This window comes from Anguilla rostrata, chromosome 2 (assembly GCF_018555375.3).
Source record: "Anguilla rostrata isolate EN2019 chromosome 2, ASM1855537v3, whole genome shotgun sequence".
Lineage (NCBI taxonomy): Eukaryota > Metazoa > Chordata > Actinopteri > Anguilliformes > Anguillidae > Anguilla > Anguilla rostrata.
In genome coordinates, this window is record NC_057934.1 from 55,678,762 (window position 1) to 55,695,199 (window position 16,438).

At 38.2% G+C, this 16,438-nt stretch overlaps 1 protein-coding gene across 1 annotated transcript; it reads left to right on the forward strand.

Moving 5' to 3' along the window:
* Positions 1 to 11,995: 11,995 nt before the first annotated feature.
* nme2a (NME/NM23 nucleoside diphosphate kinase 2a) lies at positions 11,996 to 16,360 on the forward strand. Its single transcript, XM_064323228.1, has 5 exons — positions 11,996 to 12,103; positions 12,934 to 13,065; positions 13,742 to 13,843; positions 15,689 to 15,801; positions 15,983 to 16,360. Exons 2-5 carry the CDS (start codon positions 12,937 to 12,939, stop codon positions 16,098 to 16,100), a joined length of 462 nt encoding a protein of 153 aa, XP_064179298.1. The 5' UTR covers positions 11,996 to 12,103; positions 12,934 to 12,936; the 3' UTR covers positions 16,101 to 16,360.
* The last annotated feature ends 78 nt before the right edge of the window (positions 16,361 to 16,438 follow it).

The window sequence follows — 16,438 nt, forward strand, 5'->3', positions numbered from 1 at the left end:
TTTCCAGTTTTCTGTTTATGCCAGAGGTGGTGAAACATGGTGTTTCATCATTTCTGTGCTTTATTTATTTTTCATTAACTTCTCAGATTGCTGTGCTCCATGTTTTTCCTTCATATGAGCTATGATTGAAATATAGTGGACTCTCTTGTCCGTTCACATTTCTGTCTGTGAAGCCTATGAGATATAGCTACAATGTTTTACACCTACATTTAAGGATTACCCATTGACATCTTCTTGCAGCGTTGGACTGAAATTGGGTTGTGATTGGACTATGCCTGTTTGAAAAAACTGAGCTTCTGACACTGTCAACAGAGCTGTTTCAGCTGTGGGGAGTTGTGCTCCAGGGTTCAGTAATTCCTGCTTGGCTGTATTTTTTGCTCTGTAGGTGCTTCTCAGGGTGAGACATTTTTACTTATGCAAAGAGCAGTGTGGCGGTGGGGTCCCGCAAGGAAAATGCCTGGGGACTGTTGTCAGGATATTTTATCGAGAAGATTTGGCGGTTTATCTATTTGCCCTTCCCATGTGCGATTCATGCACGGTGGCATTTCCAGGTTGAGGGGTCCCAAGAGAGTTGAAACACAGGCAAGAGAGCAAGAGACCAGATGGAAGATTTAATACTGAAGAGTACACTTCCTGAGGGTGTTGTTGTGGCCACCAACCTGTACACCGTGCATGGGTCATTTCAGTTTGCAGTTTGGTTCCGTTTGCATGGGCTTCAGTCCAGTTCCTGGGGGACAGAGGGAGAGATAAACAAAAAGGAAGACCAAGCCTGGGTGAGTTATGGCCTAAAATACACCTCAGTGCAGAAACTCAACAGTGCACCGCCCTTCAGCTTCCAGAGAACCAGTCCTCCCATGTGCAGCAGCGATGAGGCTGGGTTCTTTTATGTTTATGAAGACTGCTGTGGAGTGCTTGGATTTGTGATGTAGGTCCCAAACAAATGATAATGTTGCAAATTCCGGAGAGTACCCAAACTGATTGGTGCAGGTGCAAATTGAGAGTTAAACTTAAAACCGTTAGGTGCTATTGTCAGTTGATAAAATGCTTTTTGTGGCATTATTTCACTCTTCTTTCAACTCACTCATATTCGTGCTCTCTCTTATACACAGACTCACACAAGTATGTGTGTTCACGTTCACACGCTCACACAAGATGCAACACAGTTATGTGGTCACAACAGAGAAGATGATGGAGAGATCTGCAAACCCATTAGCTTCATGATAATACCATAGCTCAGTCACATGAAGCACAAAGTTACGAAGTCAGTGCAGGGATACCTTGACTGTTGATAATACAGCATCAATCATGCTCTGTAATATGTGTTCATTATGAAGTTTAACCTTGCTATCTGTACACACAGGAAGTGTCTGGTAAATCACTGTGTCACAGGCAGTGTGCTAATGTTGTGCTTCCTTTGTCTGTATATGCAGATTCACTTCCGCTGTGTTATTTATGGCCAAAGTTATAAGCAGCTTAGAATTCACACTTCTACAAAAAGCTGCCAAAAAATGTGTGCCCTTTTTCTGTGTAGCCTAATTAACTTGATTAAGCAATAGCTTCTCTTCCCAGTGTGTTTAGCATTTTCCATCTACATAACTAAATCTGCAATTTGGTTTCCTACATATAAAGTACACCCTTCTAAATATTACATCTTTGAGTTTCCCTGCTTAACTGCATGAACAGCCAACCCTTACTGCATGATTTCCCAAGGTGAGTACTAATCAATGCAAATATATGTGTATCCAGCCATGTTCCACATGATCCTTCATTTCCTCACCCTATGGCTCTTACAGTATATCATTACAGAATAGACCAAAATATCAGCATCTAAAAACTTAGCTTTTTGATACCTTTACTGTCACTGAGCATGACCCTTGGTTCATAAATGCCATTTTGGAGAAAAATTTTGCTAATGCAATACAATGCAATAGTAATTCTTCAACAAAATTAAGCTGAATCAAAAAGAATGAATGGGCAATTTAAATTATTATGGTTGTGCTAAGATAATTCACCTTTGTTAATTTATTATTATTATTGTTATTATTATTATTATTATTATTATTATTATTATTATATAATAATAATAATAATAATAATAATATGGCTCCCAAATGGCTCAGTCAGTATGTATCATCGTCCTAATCATTATCATTATAACAGTGAATAAAATATAGAGTTCTGAATTAATTTTTGAGTGCCAGAGTGGACTAATACAACGTATTAAATTAAAACTGCTAAAATCACCAAAACCACCAAAGAGCATGTGAAATTAAAATGATTTAATTTAGGTCACATCAAATCTAGGATAAATCAAATTACAAACAACAATAATGGAAAGATTAAATTCCATTTAATGGAAAGAGTAAAGCCAGCAATCCTTTGACTAAATCCCTGCCATATAGATCCTCTTAATATAACAGCATTGCCAGTCTTTTTTTTTTTCATTTTTAAAATTAGTTTCCAGAATTCTTCAATTAAATAGTTGAGCTTTAATAAAACAGCTGCATCTCATTAAGAGTAACTGTGCAGTATACTTTCTGTTAATCACATACCATTCAGTTTTCAATAGCCAGCAAAGCCACAGCAGCACGGTAAAAACTGATAAACTGTAAACTAGCTTGTCCTTGCACCACCCAAATGCACCAAGTGTACGCTTGTCAGTAATTATTTATCAATGTCCTATTTTCAACTTCATTAAACAGAATCACAAAATAATTCTTGAAAGAAAATATGCTATTCATTCTGATCAAAGCTTAGGATACTCATCTGCCTAAATAATCCATTATAACTGTAGTCCTCCAATACAGTATTCCTTCTGGGATTAAGTATGGAGGGGTAGCACATGAGGAAAAGTTGGAACAAAAATGGGGGAGGCTGAAAAAGAAGCAAAATGTACACTAAGACATATCCACTGATAAACAAACGAAACATTCAAAAGGGAACAGAAATATCCTTTAGACGAAAAATATGTATTTCTGAAATAATTCCAACTGTTTTATACAGCTTGTTCTGGTATATCTGGAAGTCTACTACTACACTGCCATCCTGTGGTGTACTGTCGCCTTGCATTAGGCCACATTACAACAACTATGCAGGCACCATGTAATTTATTCTTTGCAATAGGTTTATATATTATTTGCAGTGTATTTGAGTATAGCAAATGTTATCTAATTATGTATCTGAATACATGCCCTAAATATTGCATTTGGTATTAAGGTTGGAGAATTGAGCACAGTCACCCTTTTGCAACCAACGTTTTAGAGCTTTGGAGTTCTATAACAAAAAATAATAAATAAATAAATAACTCTTTAAGCTTTAAACTACAGCATATGATATAAGCTTTAAATAACACTTGATTGATTCCCACCTTGACTGATGTCCTCCTGCAGGAGGGTTGGTACAGTATTACTGATTACCATACCGTGAATGATTTATAAACTTAAAGATAATGACAGCTATGAAAAGGAACTTGGTCTAAATCAGGTCTCAGTCCTTGAGAGCTTCACTGTCTGCAAAAAATTGTGCTTGCCTTTCAATCAGCAGCAAATGCAAATTTAGCCCTTGGAAACAGTATGTGAGCTCTTGCCAATCACTGGCATAAATTAAATACTGTAGCCCGCCAGAAACTGAGTTTGAGATCTCTTGTCGAGAGTAAATAGAGAACCTCAAAATAAAAATAAATAAATAAAAGTGGTGCAGTGGCTAGCACTGTCACCTCACAGCAAGAAGGTCCTGGGTTCAAATTTCAGCCTGGGCCTTTCTGTCCCCATGTCTGCGTGGGTTTCCTCCCACATTCCAAAGACATGTAGGTAGGCTTATTGAAGACTCTAAATTGCCCATAGATATGAGTGTGTGAGTGAATGGTGAGAAAACTGTGTGTGTTCCCTGTGATAGATTGGCAGCCTGTCCACGGTGCATCCCTGCCTCTCGCCCAATGCACGCTGGGATAGGCTCCAGCACCCCCCACAACCCTGCCCAGGATAAGTGGGTATAGATAATGGATGGATGGATGGATTACCAGAACTATAAACTTTATGCTAATATGTTGTAGTTGTTGAAAAGTTGATAAATGCAGCTTAAGGAATGTGTATGATTACAGGAAAAAGCTTTTGCCAATTAAAGTTGTTTAGCATCTTGTGAAATTATAGGTTCTTAAAACACAGGGTATTTGAAGGAGCTTTGCCTGTTATGTTGTTTTATTGATTCTTAATGTGAGGGATGCTGGAAATCTCTGGAAATTTCTATTACATATTATCCTGTATTATTCTGATATTCATCACATTGTATTAGCACATAATCACACATAAGTGTCCGCGTAATTATAAGTGGAAGTACACGGTCAGCATGACCAGTACACGGTCAGCATGACCAGCATAAGTAAAAAGAACATGGTACACTCACGCATTTTAGTGGACACTCACACATTATCTTCTAAATAAACTGAATAACCTTTATACTCATATATCTGGATCCATGTAACAGCTGTACTCTTTTACTCATGTCAAGACCCATGAGGGCTGAATAAACACATTTTTATTTTGATATCCTGGAATAGCGGAACCACTATTGTTTAATAAATCAGCATTTGGAGAAAGGGGGAGGGAAAACGGAAGGGTTGTAACCACAAAGGTTTCATGCTGTCAATCAACATCGACTAATTTTGATGATTATAGCGAAATAAAGATCCAGTAAACGACTGTGGCGCGGCCAAAAGAAACGCCTCCAGGGGGAGGTGAACTGATAAGAAAAGATAAGGAATGAAATAAAAACTGATGTATCTGTGGGGTTCGTTGGGCTGTTCTGTGGACACCACGGCTTTGTACTCTATTTACTTGAGAATAAAGTCTGATATTCTGAAGATTCTGCCTCATCCTCTTTATTGAAAAGACGTAAGAAATCTGCTAAATCTAGATAAAAAAGAAGAAGAACTTTGTCGATTGGAAACCACGACAGGGACAATGAACTTCAGAGCACAGAGAAATGGTGCAGGACTGAGTCGTGCTATTATTGCTAATGCTGGAGCTATTGCTTCCTGCGTCTCATATCTGAGCTTTTCATAATTCATCTTGGAAAACAGGTGCCTGTGTGCTCTCTAGGGATTTGCCAGAAATCAGGATTAAAAGAAATTTCAGCATTCTGTTATTTCCAGCTTTAATCTGTCAGGGACCTGAACTTCAGGCTTCTGAAAGGACATACGTCTGTATAGTAAAATCTTACAAACCATAAAATCCTTATAATCCTCATTTCTTGGTCCAGAGAACTCACTGAGTAAGCTATTTTTCACTCCAGATACTTTTAACTGAATTGTGATTTGGACATGAAAACACTTGATATATGTATGTCAGGCTTTTATCACTATTTTATAATATGTTTCAAAAATATTTTTTCATAATGATTAGACTTAATTGCTAAGCACAAACAATTGTGAGAGCTGTGCATATTAAAAAAATAGCAGCCTTAAAAGTCTGACTTTTGTCTTTTTATTGACAAGAGAACAAGCTCAAGTATAGCCTCTCAGAAAACTAGAGGATATAGTCCTCAAAGCTATAAGCAAGCACTAATAGGTTTGAGCTAATTCATGTTAAACATATAATTGCTATAAATGTTTTCATAGCTTTGAGGATGCCATGCAATTTAGCTGGCTACTAAATCATGACTACAATTCTCTTTTTATTTATTATTTGAGTTGATATCAATTAAATAAAAAAATTAAACTGATGGGTATCAATCATTTGGTGATTAGATGCATAGCTAGCTAGTTGTAATAGTTAGCTAGCCATTTACCAAGAGAATCAAGCAGTCATTGTAGTGTAACAACTGCACTGGGTTGTCAGTGGCATAGGCAGCCAATGAGAATATCAGTTAAAGGAATTGCAAACAGTCTGTATAACAGCCTATATAGAGGTGACAGAACTGTAGCTCGGAGCATTGTTCTTTGGCTGATTTGATGCAGCTGTTGTGAGCTAAGTTTAGTTCCAATCTAAGGCAAGTTCTTTCTCTCCTCCGAAAACTAGGTGTTTTGTGTGAATGCAATTGCTTATACTGGTCTTAATATTGTAATTTGTTCTGTAGTCTGTCTGTCATATGTCTGTGTTTACACTTGTCCTCATTATTTAAGTTTTAACTTATTGGGTACTATTCATCTATTCACATGTGACATTTTTATGAACTGCTCTGAGTGTGGCTCTCTTTGAGGTGCACTAGGAACTGACTCTTAGTTTTCTGTACGTAATTTTACTTTGGAGTGCTGTTCTTTGAAACATAGAAATGAGAAACCACTCATTACACTGCTTGTAAACAAACATATCTGTACTTGCTGTTCCCTCTTGGCCATTATTAACTGCCCACCAGACCATGGTTTATCAAAAGTTGTGGCAGTTTGTAAATTACATGCTTGATATCCTATGTTACAGTACCACACTACCTAACTGACTAGTAATAACACTGGTGAACACATTATCTTATATCTCTTAAAACATTAAAAATTTAGAAAATTTTGCCACAGGCAAATATAAAATCATCCACCATTATCCCCACCAACACTCTTTGTCTTAGGGTTGCTTTACATATTGCAGGTGGATTTGGCACTGAGACTTTCAGGAAGCCTCGGGTAACACTCGTGTAAGTTTGTTTTATTAAAACGGTATAAAATAATCATTTAAACTAACAGATCCTAAAGCTGGTTTCTGGGTTGTTAACAGGTTATTAGCTCAGATAGTTCTAAGCACCCAAGTCTTACGCCGGGCACCCACCGCACGCGTAGCGTAAGCGGCGCGTAAAGCCGGGCACCCACCGCACGCGTCGCGTATGCGTCGCGTAAACGGCAGGGCGAAGCAGCACGGCGCGACGCGTAGGGTGTCTCCACTGGTTCCGTTTGTGTCGCGCAAAGGCTTGCGTAAAAGCTATATATTCCTAGTAGCTCTCGCAGTCTGCAGTGGGCTTTTACATCGTGTATTTCACGTTTGTTCACGACTGTTGATTATGGGTTAAGTGAATACTTTGGTGAGAGACCTTTTTCAGTTTGTTAATTTGGTAATATTTCGTTAACTCGTAAATAGCCTACGTGAGAAAGTAAACGCTTTCAAGAAGTACCATAAACTTAAATCGCAACGTAGCCTGCATAACAATCAATCTCAAACTGTATTAATTTATTTGCTTGGTTAACAAGCGTGCCAATTTCATGAAGAATATGTAATGATCATAATAATAATAATAATAATAATAATAATAATAATAATAATAATAAATAATCCGTAATCAACCATTGGGAATTCCCGTGTTGTCTTGTCATTCACGTCAAAACATTTATAGGATCAGATTTAGTAAAATCAGCTAATCATCAAAAAGATAGCGTAACAGTTTCATCTTGAAGGGATATGAACACCACAACGCCATGAACACCGGAAGCTTTGAAGTACAAGTGCAATAAAGGCTTGCTTACAACTTCATTTATAAAATAGGTGTATTTTCATGGGCAAGACCACTAAATAATCTGTTTTTTTAAAGCTCTGTGGATTATCGGATTTTTATTAACAAGCCCTTTTTGAAAGCACGGCGAACGAAGACATCAGAGAAGTCAAATAGGCTGAGCAATGGTTGGTTAGAAACACCCTTCCACTCGAGCTAACAACCCGCTGCTCGGTGCATTCACTTCTACATCATTCAATAGGCTACGTCTTTCTGTGGTGTATTTTCAAATTTACCCCACCCCCTCCGCAAAATAAGATAGCGAAACTAAGTTTGCCTTTTCCCCAGGTTCCAGTTTTTTTTGTTTGATTGTTTTGTTTTTCTGCAAGGACAATACGAAATCGAAAAGGCTTGTGTTTTTTTTTTAGCTGCTTATAAAATATCTGGGAGGGAACTAGGGACACACCCCCAGTAGCCTAATATAAGGATGAAATATAAATCAGAGCATGTATACCTAGCATTTTAGAGCATATTTCTGTGTATAAACAGGTCATCATGACGCGCGACAAGCAGAAAAATAGAACAGAAGCGAAAAACTACGCTTCGGTTCGCTTGTGTCGCACAAGTCTCGCACCCGGTTCGCGCCGCGTTCGCAGCTGGTGGAGAGGACGTCGCCTGCTGCCGTTGTAATAACAGTACTTCAACTACGGTTCACTTACGCGCTTAGTACGCGCGTCGTGCGCTCGCGGCCGCTACGCGTGCGATGGGTGTCAGGCTTTAGAATCAAGTTCTGCTTTTGCTGAACCCAAGCTTGGTTCATTTAGGACAGTTTAAGCAAGTGGGTGTCATTCTCTGTTGGGGCACTCAAGAGTCAGGAGAATTACACAGCATACCAAAAGGCACCCAGCAGACATTCATAAAGAACTATCCATAGCCACCACTTCACAGACAACATGCTTAATTTTAGCTGTAAACCCTGGTAAAAATACTGCTCACAACACTGTGCATCTAATGGATAGTAAGGAGATTAGGAAAGGATTATTCAACCATTTGTCTCTCTCTGCAGGCTTGCAGCATTTGGATTCCAGTGCTCTGACACTCCATTTCTCAGTTTGTCTGAGGTGTTATTATAGACTAGGAAAGACAGGAAAAGCAGTTACAGAGGGAGTGGTTGGTGGAGCTCAAGTTCTCAGTAGTACAGAGAAGTTGAAAAACCACAAATCTGTCATTTTGTGGGTATTTGTGCTGGGGTATAACACAAACCATCCATATAAGAGAGCATGCTGCTTTTGGCTCCTACATAACCTATCAATCTCAGTAGTTGGATAACCAACTATGAGCACTTAAATCTAAGTCTTCCTCACAATCACTCTTAAACACAGGAAACCAAATACCAAAATGATAAATACCATATATGGGCAGCTACATTAAATGTGAGTTGACATCCTTATATTTACTGAGTGACATGCAGGATAAATCTAAAGAGACTGAAGATAGCCATTGTGAAGATTCCAAAAAGTATTCACCCAAATATGACAATATTAATTTCTGGACATGATTTTGGCTGCATCTTCATCAGACTTCAGATTTTAATATTATTGAAATAATGTTTGTTTTCACCTGATGAAAATAACACCATCATGAAAAGCAATTTAAAAGTAATTTAAATTGTTTGTCATTATTTGTATGTGGTTCCCAGAATATCCAAGGAAATTGTACAAAATACTACAATTGGAAAAAAACGGACTACTAAAGTCAGTGAATTGGCTTGAAACAAAAATCATCCTATTTGGCAGACGTGTTGCCATTTCCCACTGAGATCTCTCAGTTTATCTTTCTTCATGCCAACAACCTAGACTGACACTGTCAATGCACCATTATGCATCAAGTAATTTGCCAAAATTCAAGACCAATAAAATCAAATTCCAACAAGAAAAATACCTGACAGCTTGCCCTCTTTTGCCTGGCTCTGCCATAAAAATTAAATCTGTCAATGTAGGACATGAAATTTGACCCTTTTTTACCTTTACTTATTATAATACATAGTGTAGGAATGTTAGCAACTTCACAATTAACCAGTTCATCAACAAATATATATCTATCACCCATATAATTAATAAATGGTATTTACAATAATGCATCTTAATTAAGGGAAACTTAAAACAAAAAATATACAGATTACAGGCCAGAACCAGGTTTCAAGCCAAGTGAAGACTGAATGATCTAAGGTAGAGATATTTATTTTAATAATTAGGTACAATTGTAGTTATAATAATCAAAGTAAAACATAAATCACTGTTCAAATCTTCTGTGTAGTTAATGTAGGGCTGAGGGAGTCAAGGGATGAACACAAGAAGAAAGCAAACTGTTGCAGTGACAGTTGAGAGAATGATTCGGGAGGGAGGGAGGGAGGGAGGGAGGGAGAGAGTAACTATGGAGGAGGGGATAGAGGGTGAGAGATGTTGGGGATGCAGCAGACAGAATGTTTTGAAATCATCTTTTGATTTATTATTACTGCAGAAAGTGGATCATACACTCCCTGTTCCACTGAAGCAGGCAAATTCTCATGAATACTCTTTAATTTGGGGGTGTCTTCAAATCATATTTTTTCTGTAAAATGTATTATTCCAAGTAAGTTGTGCCTTTATAACAGGCCTAACAAAGGTAATGGGCAACTCCCGTGCTGATAAGCCTCAGGTGAACATGGCCCGTATCTGAGGCTGCTGCTGTCCAAGGTCCTGTAGGCCTTCCCGGCTGTGGACAGCAGCAGCCAAAAAGGAGAAGCAGCCATTTTTGCTTCTTCTCCTTTCACCCATTCTGGCAACACAACACAATATACGAGTGAGAGTTCTGCATGAGGCAGAGAAAGAACAGGCATGAAAGACAGTGACAAGTTTGACTACAAATCTCACACATAAAAAAATACTATGCTTACATCATACACTCCAACCAGACCCCTCTGACCAGCATCTTTTTTGCCAGTTGACTGTTTCGGTGCATCCAGCAGCTGCTTCATTAGGCCCTGGTTCTTCTCTGCACTCATCCCTCGATACCGCTTATGCTGGCCATCCCCAAGCAGCCAAGAATCCAGATCGACTGGCTGCTTTCTGCAAATGTCTAAAAGGCCACATTTTCAGACTAAACTTAAATGTTTCTATCTAATTATAATAAATTAATCATTACCATTCTTTATCTCATGGGTACTGATGGATGCACCTTGACAGTGACATTTGTATGACTGTGACTTAGCCTATCACTTGCTCTGATGGTTTTTAACTACCATGTGAATTGTACTTTTGTAAGTTGATTTGGCAGTAAATTGTCAATATTCATGTGAGGTTATACCATTTAAAAATTCAAGAAAGGCATAGAGCATAATGTTCCTCACCTTTTCATCAAAGTAAAAAAACAATCTCTAAAGGTACCACTGATCAAATCAAATAACAAATTATCTTGAAATTGCTTAGTATATGAGGCAGCCACAGGTAGCAATGGGGAATATGCAATATCATGCAACACTGCACCAGTACTCTCAACTGCAAAACACAAATTGCACAAACTGATGTCAGGTCCTGGAGCCTGAGTAGGGTGTGATTTCTGTTTGGTTAGCTTACTCCCTGGAGCTAACAATAGTTAGGATGCAAGATGCTCTTCAATGAAGGACAAGAAAATATGAGTGACACCATTTAATAAAATATATATTTTCCCATTGTGCTACTTATAATTACATTACTCTGTCAACAAAACTACAAAGAGACAAATATATAACAAAATGGATTTGACAAAAACAGATGCGGGAGTATTCAGTGGTACCCTACATGTGCATGTGGGTAAAAACAGAACTACAGTATGTTTTTACTATATTTACTAACTGCACAATATACTAAATGGCCTCTGGGTATCAATGAATTTGTATAATTCTGTATTTCATGTTCAATATATGGTTTCAATTAGCTATCTCACGCAGGGCTCCATACATCCAAAGATACTGTTCAATACTGCCTTTTAGTGTTTCATGCTTTTTGAGCATTACATTAGTGAGATCAAGTGCTGTAATTCACCACAAATGTTCCATGTTATGCAATAAAATGTGTGTATAAAATAATCAGATGGTATCCAAATGGATCCAATGTCAGATTAAGGCCATAGGATAAACTGTTTATGTTGGACTCCTAACAGATAATGCACTATAGATTTACTACAGATTAACTATCATTGGCAAAACCACATAACTATCCTTGTTTCATGTCTGTTTCCTGAACTGTTTGAACGAAATCCTGAATATATATATAAACTGTGCGATTGAAATAAAAGCTTAACTTCCTGCAATACCATCCAAACTGTTCCTAGTTCTATTTTACATGGCGGTCTTCAATTACTATGCGTCCCAGTTGTGAAACTAATTTTGGAAATTTACCAAATTCAAACAAAAGAATGTGTGAATAGTCAGCTCCCGCGCAATTAATACCCCGAACTAGACCTCGAAGAATTTACACCACCAGTGCTTTGCTGCACAGATATGTCATACTACACTACACTTTGTTGACATTCATTTGAACCACCCAGTGTAATCCCCGCCTACTTTCGGATTATAGCCTAGTCTGTGTTTCAGAACCTGGTTCACTGGATTACAACTACCAGCAGTGGAGAGCATTCTCATTCTAAAGTACAGTTCTAAAGCGAGTATATCTTCAAGGTAAAAAATTTAAAATTCCGCTTTTGCTTGGTAAATTAATGGTTCTCACAGTCTTAATCAGACTACTAACTAGATATCTAGGTAGTTCAGTCGCTTGATGGATTTCAGTCTCTTATCTTGCGCATTAACTTGCTGCTTGGCTATTTCTTCACTTTAACTTGGTTATCGGATATTAATCACGTTAGGATTAGTTGTTTTTTGCGCATTTCATCATGTGTTTTTTTTTTTTTTTTGGATCGATTTTGGTATTGACTATTTTAAGCGAAGTCATTATCTAAATGATGCACTTTAGTATGTGAAGTGGTTTATCTGCTCGTGCTTAATCTGTGATTAGTGCGGGTTGCTTCGGCTAGCCTATTCATTTCTTGTTTCATTTTAGATGGGCGAAAGTTTTCCCATTTATAGCGAATAACTCCAATTTTATACTTTTTGTGATGCCACATGCCCACAGAAAATAGACCTGCTTGTTTGTCATCATTTTATTTTCTGGTATTCTTGCGATCTCCGGTGACAATATTCGTCTGCAAAATGGGATGCACTGTTGCTAGTAGTACATTTGCATAAGTATTTGCTGAGGCAGGTGGAGCTATCTCTGGAAGTGATTATGTAAATTGCTTAACCTTAAAATCCCCGTCGGTTCGACGTTCTGTTATTTATATCAACTGGTGATGGTTTAGCAGTTTTACTGCGTTGAGTCGTCGTGCCCCCAGGCCCCAGCACCCCTCAAGTCTGTCTGTCTGTCTGTCAAAGGCAACAAAACCTAGTGCTGTGATAAATGCGACGTTGCACAGTTAATGCGCGGTTAAATCCACGAAACATTTTTGTTACAGTACATGGCTGGAATTGACGAACGCACCTTCATTGCCATCAAGCCCGACGGCGTACAGCGAAGGCTTGTTGGAGAGATCATCAAACGTTTCGAGCAGAAAGGATTCAAACTCGTTGGAATGAAACTACTCCACGTAGGCTATGTTTTACTTACTTAACTGTTCTCTTTGTTGCCGTTAGGTAGAAAGTTGATTGACAGTTATTTTCTTTTGTTGCTGAGGATAAATGTTTAAAATGGATAAAAGGATGAATGTTTATAAAAGTTTAAAAACATAAACTGTTGTTTTGCAGTGTCAGATGAGAATGACGAGCGATATTAAGTTTTTTTGTTTGTTTGTTTTTTGCAGTAAGATGCATATTAATTATGCACAGAATATATTATGCCACAGTAGCCTACATGGCCACTGTAAAGTAAATATCAAAAGTCAATGCATATTTACAGTGTGGTTTTTTGTTTCATTGTCTGATAAGCTTGCATTAAGCATGGCAAAAATTGCAGTTGTTGATGGCGCAATCGTCATGTTCTTGTTCTTGTTGGAACTTGGCTTTGGGAATACAGATGAATCACAGATATTGTTTAAGATATTTTTATATTAATCCCGACCAGTTACATTTGGGACTAACAATATTCTTATGGATTTATCACACTTTCTATTACCTACTTTTTATATGTATGTAGTCTGATTTAAGTCAAAAGTGACATTTCTGAATTAATTATATTAATTTATAAATTAATTTCATTATATTAATATATTAAATGTAATACCAATTATGAAGTTTGACTGTAGTTGCCATATTTCATTATTGCAGGCATCTGAAGAATTATTGCAGGAGCACTACAGTGAACATAAGGACAGACCGTTCTATGCTGGCCTGGTCGATTACATGCACTCTGGTCCTGTTGTTGCTATGGTAAAGTATTGATCTTGTGATGACAGTGGCACATATGAATTTAGTTATTGGGCCGCGTTCACAAAACGTTTCTTAAATTCGTTTGACATTGTTCTCAATGAAAATTAGCATGAGATTCTTGAAACATGTTCAGACCGGGTGCATATCCCAAAATGCATCAGAGGTGAATGCCAGTTGTTCGCAAATTGGATGCGTGTGCCTGTTCATGTTGATTTGCATAAGGACCACCCTAGTAGCCTAATAAAAGGCATGCTACCTTCAGAGTTGTGTGCAGACATCAGCAATGCAGCGCTCTTTCAAACGTATTTGCACGGTCCCAAAAGATGCGGTCTCTCCCCATGGCACGATTAACCAAGTAATCCAAAGCAACAAATACAAATAGAAATACAGCAATAAATTGGTAGGTGTTGTAAGTAGGCTAAGCAAGTTTCATCACTTTGTAGCTGTTGCTCTGGCATTAGCTTAGCTGCGGCATAGAGTTTAGAACAAGTTTAAATCGGCATTGTCCGCAAAAGGTCACATGGTTTTGTAATTGTATACCCAAATGCTGCTGTGTCCTCAGAACCTCCGGTTTAATGCGCAACTGCGGTTTAGCCTAAACCCTGTTGTTTTGTCTTACTGAAATTAATTAGAGTGACCTCTACTGGCAGTTAACTGAGGTTTAAGTTAACCTGCACTCATGGTTTAACTGAGCTTTAAAGGGAAATACTGCTCCGATCATTTTCATATTTCAAAACACATCTTTCATCTTTGTTTCATAGAATAAGTTGACCATAAGAAAAAAAACAGGCTCATCCTTTACATTTTATTAGCCTGTTTATTGTTCTTTGAGGACACAATAATGTGTATTTAAAGTTGGCTTTCTGAAATAGGTTGCATGCTAAACCCCTGAAAGCACCGGTTTAGCTGAACCCATTCTAAACCATAGCTAAGCTAGTCAATTCTAACTGACAGAGCAATAGCCTCTTTGTATCAAATTCCCTGGAATTTATTAGCCTCTTGGTAAGTGACATATGAACAAACAAAATACAAAATGGCCCCCAATTCAAGATGGCATTGACCAAAACATACATAGGAATATTTGGACTGAGGTGATTAGTCTGGGTAGCATGTTTGCAAAAAATCACTCCTCCTGTAATGCACGCAACCTTCAACCACTGTGCAAAGTTTTTAAATTAGCGAAATATCAGAAGATATAATAACTCTGTCAGATAGGGTTCCAGCAGCTTCACTGCTTGGCCCGCTGATAAAAACTAGTGAAAAATTAGAGGTTAATCAGATAGGTTAGTTAATTTAGTCTGCCGCCTTTCTGTGTGGAGTTTGCATGCTCTTCCCGTGTCCACATGGGTTTCCTCCAGGTACTCCAGGTTCCTCCCACAGTCCAAAGACATGCCAGTAGGCTAATTGGATACTCTAAATTGCCCATAGATATGACTGTGTGAGTGAATGGCATGTGTGCCCTGTAATAGATTGGAGGCCTTTCCAGGATGTATTCCTGCCTCTCGCCCAATGCACGCTGGGATAGGCTCCAGCACCCCCCACGACCCTATCCAGGATAAGCGGGTATAGATAATGGATGGATCTTTTAATGTCATTAACAACGAAAACATCTTATGTGTATGCCTTTATGCATGTTTTGATCATACTAAAGAACAAATTCAGAATCAGAAATGCCAAAATGTTTCAAATATGATCATAAGCACGTTTTATGAATGAGGCCCATTGTGAGCAGTGTTTGGATTTCTGTATCTAGTTGCAGCCTGAATTGTCTCCAACATAGTTGTTTCACTACTCTGTATGATATTAGAATGTGTTTTTTTTAAAAACGTTGAATATTTTGCCTAGGTTTGGGAAGGCCTTAATGTTGTTAAGACTGGTAGAGTTATGCTGGGCGAGACAAACCCGGCAGACTCTAAACCTGGCACCATCCGCGGTGACTTCTGTATCCAAGTTAGCAGGTGAGTTACATTGTTCATGCGGTACCAAGATCAGTTTGGTCAAAAAAAGTACACAATGATTATGCAATATGAAATTGTGTAGAACCCTTAGTCTCATGTACTTGATCATGATCCAAATGCATTTGTCTTTTTAACTTGGATGAACATACAAGAGGCCTCACTGTCCCTCCTGCTTTTTCAGGAACATCATCCATGGGAGTGATTCTTTAGACAGTGCAAATAGTGAAATTGACCGGTGGTTCCAGCCTGAAGAGCTTGTGTCATATCAGACCTGCGCAGACAGTTGGCTATATAACTAAGTGTGTACCCATGTTGTCCTAGCATTTCTCTAGAGAAAGTGGGACCTACAACACTAGAAGGACCTGCTACAGCTATACCTCTTTAGTAGACAATGTTTAAGATGTATAAACAGATATTTTGACCACCATGGGCCTTCATCGGGTCTCAGACCTGCTTTGGTTCTATCATTTCTACCCAATCACCATAAGTCCTAATTATGTATGCCGACATTGTATTTTTACCGTTTTGTGAACACTGTCCAATAAAATGGTGAACCCAGTTTTGGTGTGTATGATCTTGACTACACATTCGGAAGTGACCAATTTATTTTGTAGACTTTAATCCAGGAAGGTGTGAT